Raw genomic sequence first — 8,850 nt, 5'->3', positions numbered from 1 at the left:
AAACTCGATCAATTTTAATCGTGACATCATCTTTTTTAAATATTTTGGTCAAATTTTACCTATGACAACACATTGTGTGATATTGTATGAACATAGATTTTTTTGAAAAAAGGACTTTATGGAACTTAAGTATATTTTAAGTTTTGATGCATGAGACAATTGTCGAAAATTTGTTTTGAAGTAGCAGCCAAAAATATAAAATAACACCTTATGGATTTATAATATAGAAATTTATCTATCCAATACACTTTTTTACTACAGGGACTCAAATTTTAAATGTTTTGAAATTTTCAAACTATGAAAAATAGACACTTTATTGCCTTTTGTTTGATACATGATAATTTCTTACATAATCTAATGAGTACTGGAAAACGTTATACACTTTGACAACAATACTTACATCTTTTCTAAAATATGAATATTTCTTGTCTAAGATTTCTACTCTGTAATTTAAGACGAACAAAAAACTGAACTAACCTCACAAGAATTTAAAAGACAGTAATTTGCATTGCAAAATTACTAAAATATCAAATGGAATGCAATAATCAATTTATCAATTACAATCATAAATTAAGAAAAATACATGGTGCAAAACTATATGAGCTTCTTCTTTATTATTTAACAATTCAGTTCTAGCCAGATCTAGATTCTCTTTGAAGCATATTGATAAACTTTCGTACGACATTCAAGTTTCAAGCAATAACAGAGGGCACTGTGTTATCCATGAAATGTTTAAACCAATAATTTGGATTGTACTTATTTTTAAAGTAAAACAAAATCAACAAATTTCCCAAAAGGCTTTAAACTATGCCACTTCGAATAGTAGAAAGTTGGTTATATTTTGTTAGAACATAGAACCACACATTTTACAATAATTTGTTACGCAAGCAAAAGATTACAAAATGTATAAAAATTTTGAAATAAATTATAAAATGCAATATGTATAAAAATTTATAATTGCTCAAAAACGTATAAGGGTGATTACGAGGCTGCTAGGATGCATAAGATTAGATGCAGGGACTGATTTGAGGCTTACTAAAAAAAATTACACCTTAAAATAAGTGATTGATAAATATTCCAACTCAAATTGATCTAGAAAAGAAGTGGAAAAGAAAAGAAACACATCAATATGATTTGATAAAAGATCACTTATATGTTTAACTTACCATCTTGGTTCAATGAGAAGCTTGTTCAACTTACCATGTTGGTCTAATGAAATGCTCCCTTTTAGTTTTGTTTTAGAAATAACTAATATAACAGGACCTGAGATTTAAATCCGTTGAGATTATATGTAGTTCCCAAAACCAAATTTTTGGTGACAGAAGAAGTGTTAACCCGAGTACTTTGATACTTCTTTTAAGCTTCAACGAAGCTACTTCCAAGAACATGTTCAACCCAATATTCCACTACCTTTTGATAACCAAGCAGCTGCAAGTATCTGTAACAACACCTCAAAATCAATTTCCATCACATAATCCAAAATCAAAACGGCTTAAAAACCACTTTTCAAAGAGCATTGCAACCAACCCCCCTATTTTTAGTATATTTTATCTGATTACCCACAATTTATATACATTCTTGCAACTAAATTTGTAATTGAATTTAAGAAAACCAAAATCAATTCGAACAATAGAAATCATATATTTAAACATGTAACTTGAAAAAGTGAAGTTATAGTTTCTCCAAAAGGTTATCAGTAAACTTAACTCGATCTTCGTCCTTATTAAACTTGTTACCTGTTCATATTTCCAAAATCAGCTAAAAACCAAATGAAACAAAGAAAATTAACAAATGACAGAAAAAGTGTGAAAAAGAATTGCTTACAAATCCTGCTGCAACAATTGTGAAATCCCATTGAGATTCAGTAGAAAATGAATCTCGAAGTTGTGTGTGTTGGTATATAAAACGGTGCTTTCAACGTTTCTGCAATTGGAAGTATCGAAAGAAGTGTGAAATGGGAGAATAAATTGTTCCTATTTGTATTACTTGGAAGTGTAAAATCAACAGAAATTGAAAAAAAATTACTTGGAAACTGAAGAAATGACATTGATGATTAGAAATTAATAGAAGAGAAATTATAATTTAAGGGTTTGCATGGAGAAACCCATTTAAAAGTGAACCGGAAAAGTTGTTGTTTGTGTTCAGATAAGGAATTCTAGGGTTTATATTGAGAACCCCAAATTGGACGTGGACAAATGACTTGGTTATTCTCAATGATTTGCTTGTTTTAAGAAACCAAAATGGGAGAAGAATCGGCAAAGAATTTGTTTGTTTCCAAGCCCAATTTAATTAATTATTAATAATGAATAATTAATTTAAAACAATAAAAAAATAGTTAGAAAAATATTTAAAAAATAATTAAAGATAATTATAGAAAGGTTACTATTAACAACAAGTTTTAAAATAGCAAGCACTCTAAATGATTGACAAATGACAAACTTGCCAAATAACTCCTTTTGCTTTATTATATTTAATGATTTAATGATAGGTCTCACATAAAGTGGTAAGATCCACACATCTTTTAACGAATAAAATAGAGAGTGTTTGATAGAGTGTTTACATATAATTAAATTCGTGAAAAAAATATGATATACCGATTAACTGTGTCTTTTACATATCAAATAAATTCGTGAAAAAAACACGACATACCGTTTCGATTAATCAACCGTGTCTTTTGCATATCAATTAAATCCGTGAAAAAAACAAAACATACCATTTCGATTAATCAACCGTGTCTTTTGCATATCAATAAAATTCGTAAAAAAAACACGACATACCATTTTGATTAAAAAACAGTGTCTTTTACATATCAATTAAATTCATGAAAAAAACACAGACATATAATTATGATTATATAAAATATTACATATAATTAAATTCGTGAAAAAAACGCGTCATACATACGGTTATAATTAATTAACCGTGTCTCTTTTTGCATATCAAATAAGTTTGTGAAAAATACACGACACTCCAAATTTATACAGCAAAGCATCATCAGCGTCCAGGTTCATCCCCCAACCCTTCAAAACTCGATTCTTCTTAATATTAGGGTTATTCATTAGGGTTAGGGTTTTCTTCTTCTTCTTCTTCTTCCTCATCCTCACTTCTTCAATTTCTTCTCTCTCTGCAAAATCTCAATGTCCTATTCTTCAATTTTCCCCACACAATCTCTACTCAACCATCACTGCAACTGTAAAATCTATCATCAATTTTGTTCTTGTTGTTCTCGTTGTTGTTGTTAATCAATTTCATTTCATTCCACCGTTTTTCGATCTTCGATGGACCTATCTCATCATCAATCCAATTTATCTCTCACCTTTTCATCTTCCCACGCTTCACCGCCTCGCCGTCCTCCGATTCCCGACGACTCGATTTCGCTTCATCTCGAATCGAGTTTTCGCGATCCGTCTCATCCGGTTCCTACGGTTCCTCTCCAGCTCATGGAACCGCAGACGGAGAAAGAGAACGGGAGTATCGACACCGATTTGAATATCAACGAAGAAGATGATAGAGAAGTTGAGGAGTTTCGGATTCTAGGTCATTCTATGTGTCTGAAAAGACGAAGGGATTGCGATTCTTCTACAATCATCGCGACTAAGAGAGCTTCAGTGGATCATGATCTGGAGTCGCGGAAGGTTGCGGTTCGATTGTGGGGAGATCAACCGTTGCAGTCTGCGGATCCTGATGTATTCGCGATAATGGAGAAGGAGAAGAATCGTCAGTTTAAAGGGATTGAATTGATTGCTTCGGAGAATTTCGTGTGTAGGGCTGTGATGGAAGCGTTGGGAAGTCATTTGACTAATAAATACTCTGAGGGAATGCCGGGTGCGCGATACTATGGAGGGAATCAGTATATAGATGAGATTGAAACGCTTTGTTGTGAGCGTGCGTTGAAAGCGTTTAATCTTGATCCTAAGTGTTGGGGTGTGAATGTGCAGCCGTATTCGTGTACTTCTGCTAATTTTGCTGTGTATACTGGATTGTTGTCGCCCGGGGATCGGATCATGGGGTTGGATACTCCTTGTGGAGGGAATACTAGTCATGGATACTATACTCCGAATGGGAAAAAAATTTCGAGTGCTTCTATATTTTTTGAGAGTTTACCTTACAAGATTAATCCTCAATCGGGTTTTATTGATTATGATAAGCTTGAGGAAAGGGCACTTGATTTTCGTCCTAAGATACTTATTTGTGGCGGGAGCTCTTATCCTCGAGAATGGGATTATGCTAGGTTTAGACACATTGCAGATAAATGCGGATCCGTGTTATTGGGCGACATTGCTCAGATTAGTGGGATAATTGCAGCCAAGGTGTGTGTTTGACTCTTAAAATTTAGTCACGGATTGTGTTGGTGGTCATTCATGGAAGTTACTGATTGCATTTGTTTATGGCTTATGGGATTGTAGCACTTGTGATTGTTTTTTCTTACATTTATTTTGTATGATTCTTCGTCATTTCATCATAAAAACCAAAAGTTAACCTGCATTTTGCACTCTTAACAGTTATTGAGTTTGGTTTGAATTAATGGCAGTCTCCCTTTATTGTGATTAGTAGTTTGCATCATGGACTATTACTCTACAGATTTCTGCTTATTTTTGGTGACTTGATGCAACTATTTGGATCCATAGGTGTCAGCTAGTTTTAATTAAATTTTTTGCTAATCCTAAATCAAGTTTTGCCCGTGTTAATTTTAATGTCATCGACCATTTTCTGGATGGGTGGAATTATTGCCTTTTGCAGAAATATTTAATTAATGGAATGCTTTCACTTTTGTAGATGTATGCTCATCATTTTCTTTAACAATACGGTTTTATGGTCTTTGCAGGAGTGTGTGAACCCTTTTGATTATTGCGATGTTGTTACATCGACCACTCACAAGAGTCTTCGTGGTCCTAGGGGTGGTATAATTTTTTTCCGAAAGGGAACGAAACCAAGGAAAAGAGGGATACTTATTCAGGGACATGAAAGTGATCAATATGACTTTGAAGAAAAGATAAATTTTGCTGTTTTTCCATCATTGCAAGGTGGGCCTCACAACAACCACATTGCTGCGCTAGCTATTGCGTTAAAACAAGTGGCCACTCCCGAGTATAAGGCATACATGCAGCAGGTGAAGAAGAACGCTCAAGCTTTAGCATGTGCTTTATTGAGAAGAAAATGCCGCCTAGTAACTGGGGGTACAGACAACCATTTATTACTTTGGGATTTAAGGCCCTTGGGATTGACAGGTATTTTATTACCCTGTCATATTGTTATAATATTGAGATTGCATCCTTGTATGTTTAGTGCTAACATGCCAACTAAACTCATCTAGTTTGCATGTTTTCTGCTCTTTGCATTGGCTGAGTTTGATAGCTGCTCTGTGATCACAAATAATGTTCGAATCATATGGTTCAAGCTGGAGAAATAGTGATGTTTGATATTTATGTTTCTGTATATGGTAATAACAAGACCTATGTTTATTTGGCTTGCAGGTAAGTTTTACGAGAAGGTCTGTGAAGCGTGTCATATTACTTTAAATAAAATTGCGATTTATGGTGACAATGGAACTATTATTCCTGGAGGAGTAAGAATAGGTAAGCGATGATTTTCATGCTTGAATCTAATATGTTTTGTATGTTCAGGGTATTTGATTGGTGGAGCATTCTTATGAGACATATTTTTTATGCTCTATTACTTAGGTACCCCTGCCATGACTTCAAGAGGGTGTTTGGAGGCCGATTTTGAAACAATGGCTGATTTTCTATTTAGAGCTGCACAAATTGCCAACATGCTGCAGAGGGAGCATGGGAAATTGCAGAATGCTATTTATAAGGTACTTGAGAGCAATAGGGACATTATTGAGCTCCGGGCACGGGTTGAAGCTTTTGCAACTCAGTTTGCGTTGCCGGGTTATGACATTTGAACATAATGCAACTGGTGGGTTGCATTATTGATATTTTGTAAATGCTACACTGGTGGGTTATTGTGTCAGCTTGTCACAAAAACAAGTGATCTTGATGTGCAGATATTTTGTCGAGCTTCTCTCCACTTTTTGTTGTACACAGTTGTCAGGTTTTTGCATGAGCTCTATAAGTGAGAATCACCACTGAGATTTCTTTTGGTAATCAAGCATCCTGTTCCTGCCTTGATTGAGGGTACACCATTCCTGCCGAATGCAGCAAGTAGCTGGCTTCTAACAGGGGTTGGAACAGAGATTCTTGATCAACCAACCGAGAACAGAATTCTTCTGAGAAATCTGCTGAAAATAATTAATCTGATCAAGGTTAGTCACCTTGAATTCTTTTACCTGCTGTTTCTTGGTGTAAACAATGGTAATCCTGTTTATTCTTGCTACATATTACCCGTTTTTTCATATGATAGTTGTACTCTTTTTCAGCAACAATACAGTGCTGAGTTAATTGTTAAATATACAGGTTCATGTGTTAAATAAGTGATTGCTTCGCACCCTTGTATAAAATATCAATTATTTTTCTCAAAATAAGTTTGATGATTCTATTATAGTTGGTAATGGAAATATTTTTCAGAAGCTCTTTTGAGTTTATTCAACTTCTGTTAGTGTGGCAATTTTTATTGACTTTTACTAGGGGATTTCAAGGGAGCTGTTAGGTTCATACATATATATACATTTATTAAATTTGGTGCTTTGCCACATTTACTATTATTATTTATTGGAGAGATTGGTGTTGCATTTGGCAAATAGTTATTTTTTATGAAGGAGTATTTGGCTAATAGTTGGCATACTTGAATTAGTCTTTCTTGTAGATGTGCCTAGTGGGTGTAGAATATCACTTGTAAATATTTTGGTTTGGTGGGAGTGTAGAAGGAAATATGAGATGATAGTGTGTATGTGTATGCCTTTACTGTAATAAACCTTCAACTATGTAAAATGATACCCCATAATATTTTTTATGCATTCTCAACCTCCATAGAAGAGTTATTTATTTATTTATTGAGAACAATCATTGTTACTTTTAAGTGTTTGGAAATTCTCGCAGAATTCTTTTCATTTTCCTTAGAGGAGTTATTTATTTATTTTGAGGAGAATAATCAATATTACAAACATGTGACCTAAGTGATTCAAAGTAATTATTGGTTCCAAAGTGATTCAAGGCAAAGATTCACCTCCATCAGAATGCCAATGTACTTGAAGGGGAGGTTTTGGTGATAAAAATGAAGGAACTTGCATAGTTCTTCTCTGTAAGTTTCCAATTAGGTGATCCTTGTGTATTTTACTACACAAAGTGTGAAACAATATCATAGAAGCTACTGTTATAACTAAAACATAACCAATCTCATATGTACAATAAATTAGGAAGATCATGGCTCTTTTTAAAAACTACATGTGCTATGAAAAATCATTTAATTTGTGCGCTTATTATGGCACATAGAACAATGACAATAAATCTACATAGCCTCAAGAAATAAGCAATCTACCAATTAAATGAAGGATAATCATAAGAGATTACACTTCCAATCAAGATCACAAAAAGAAATTGCAAATGAGTTACAAGTAATCAGCTCAACAAGTCCATGAAAACATTTCTTAATTTCTTCCTATTTGTGACTAAGCCTCTCATCCTCTTAATACACATATCATTCAATCTCAAGATATTTAAAAGTGTTTACCAAGCCTAGATAACCTGTAATGATCTTTCGATTTTTAGGATTAGAGAACTCCCTAAGAATTTCTCTATTTGTCTCTCTAAAAATCACATATCTTTAGAAAAATGACAGAAAACAACTTTAAATATAACATATACTTCGAGACACCTACCCTGTGCTAGTTGAAACTAATACTTTTGTTTTTGTAGTTGTTGAAACTAAATTAGAAGTAAGTATATATACAAAAATAATATGTATCTTAACTTAATATGAAATTATGTCAAGGGATAAGCGTCTCAATCATACATCTGTTGACTGAAATAGAGATGACATAGCATTCATAAATTACTATTTTGGGTGGTCCATATACAATATCATCATGAAAGATATACCTTGAGTGGTAGGGTGGTAGTAGGAGTTTAGGATGTGAAGTTGTTCATGACTTAATGTGGTCCTTATATTGAATCATCATTCTCAATTGTCATTCATTACAACAACTAATCATCACAGCAACAAGGTTTGTAAGATTTTGGGGACATTTGAGGAAAAAAAGAGTTAACCTATTTTGGTAACATTATAAGGTCTATATCAATTCTGACCTTTGGCTAAGAGGTCATCATCGAGTCTATAGGGTTGGAGAGCCATTATGAATTATTTCTAAAGGAACCTTTATGGCCACCTCTCTTGCACCTAATTTTTTTTTAATTTTCCTGACAAATTGATCATTTGGCTTCTCATGACCTTTCTAATTGTTGGGTTGAAAAAATAAAAACTGTTGTTTAAATGGATCATGCTAACGAATTTTTCAGGGGTGTTTTTTCTTTTTTGGATAGAAAATGCAACTTCATTAATATGCAAACAAATAAGAATGATGTTATGAGACAATTGAAATGGAACATACTCTATACATAACTTTAAAATAATTCTAAGAGAAAATACTACATAGTCATAAGAGATATTATACATAGAATTTTCAAAAGTTAAGACACAACCAAACCAAAAATAATAACATATCAGCCAATAATATACTCTCCTGCAAATACCAACAACGACAATTTGGAAGTGAGACTCCATAGTCTTTTTTTAAATCCAATTAAGGATGATTACTTTGACTTGTGTTTGTATCTGTCGACATTCTTAGACCTCAAAATCGCCCAACCTTTTTTAGTATTTACAAATTAATAGATGACTAGAGATAGTTATGAAATGAATGTTGAATCCATAAATTTCCTCAATCACTATGAA

General features: G+C 33.2%; 1 protein-coding gene across 1 annotated transcript; it reads left to right on the top strand.

The window, feature by feature from the left end:
- Positions 1 to 2,942: 2,942 nt before the first annotated feature.
- Positions 2,943 to 6,447, top strand: LOC131645186 (serine hydroxymethyltransferase 7-like). Its single transcript, XM_058915849.1, has 4 exons — positions 2,943 to 4,310; positions 4,826 to 5,228; positions 5,475 to 5,576; positions 5,682 to 6,447. The coding sequence occupies exons 1-4, from the start codon at positions 3,279 to 3,281 to the stop codon at positions 5,903 to 5,905; spliced, it is 1,761 nt and encodes a 586-aa protein (XP_058771832.1). The 5' UTR covers positions 2,943 to 3,278; the 3' UTR covers positions 5,906 to 6,447.
- Positions 6,448 to 8,850: the final 2,403 nt, after the last annotated feature.

This window comes from Vicia villosa, linkage group LG1, assembly GCF_029867415.1.
Source record: "Vicia villosa cultivar HV-30 ecotype Madison, WI linkage group LG1, Vvil1.0, whole genome shotgun sequence".
Classification (NCBI taxonomy): domain Eukaryota; kingdom Viridiplantae; phylum Streptophyta; class Magnoliopsida; order Fabales; family Fabaceae; genus Vicia; species Vicia villosa.
This window is presented reverse-complemented; position numbering and strand designations above follow the sequence as displayed.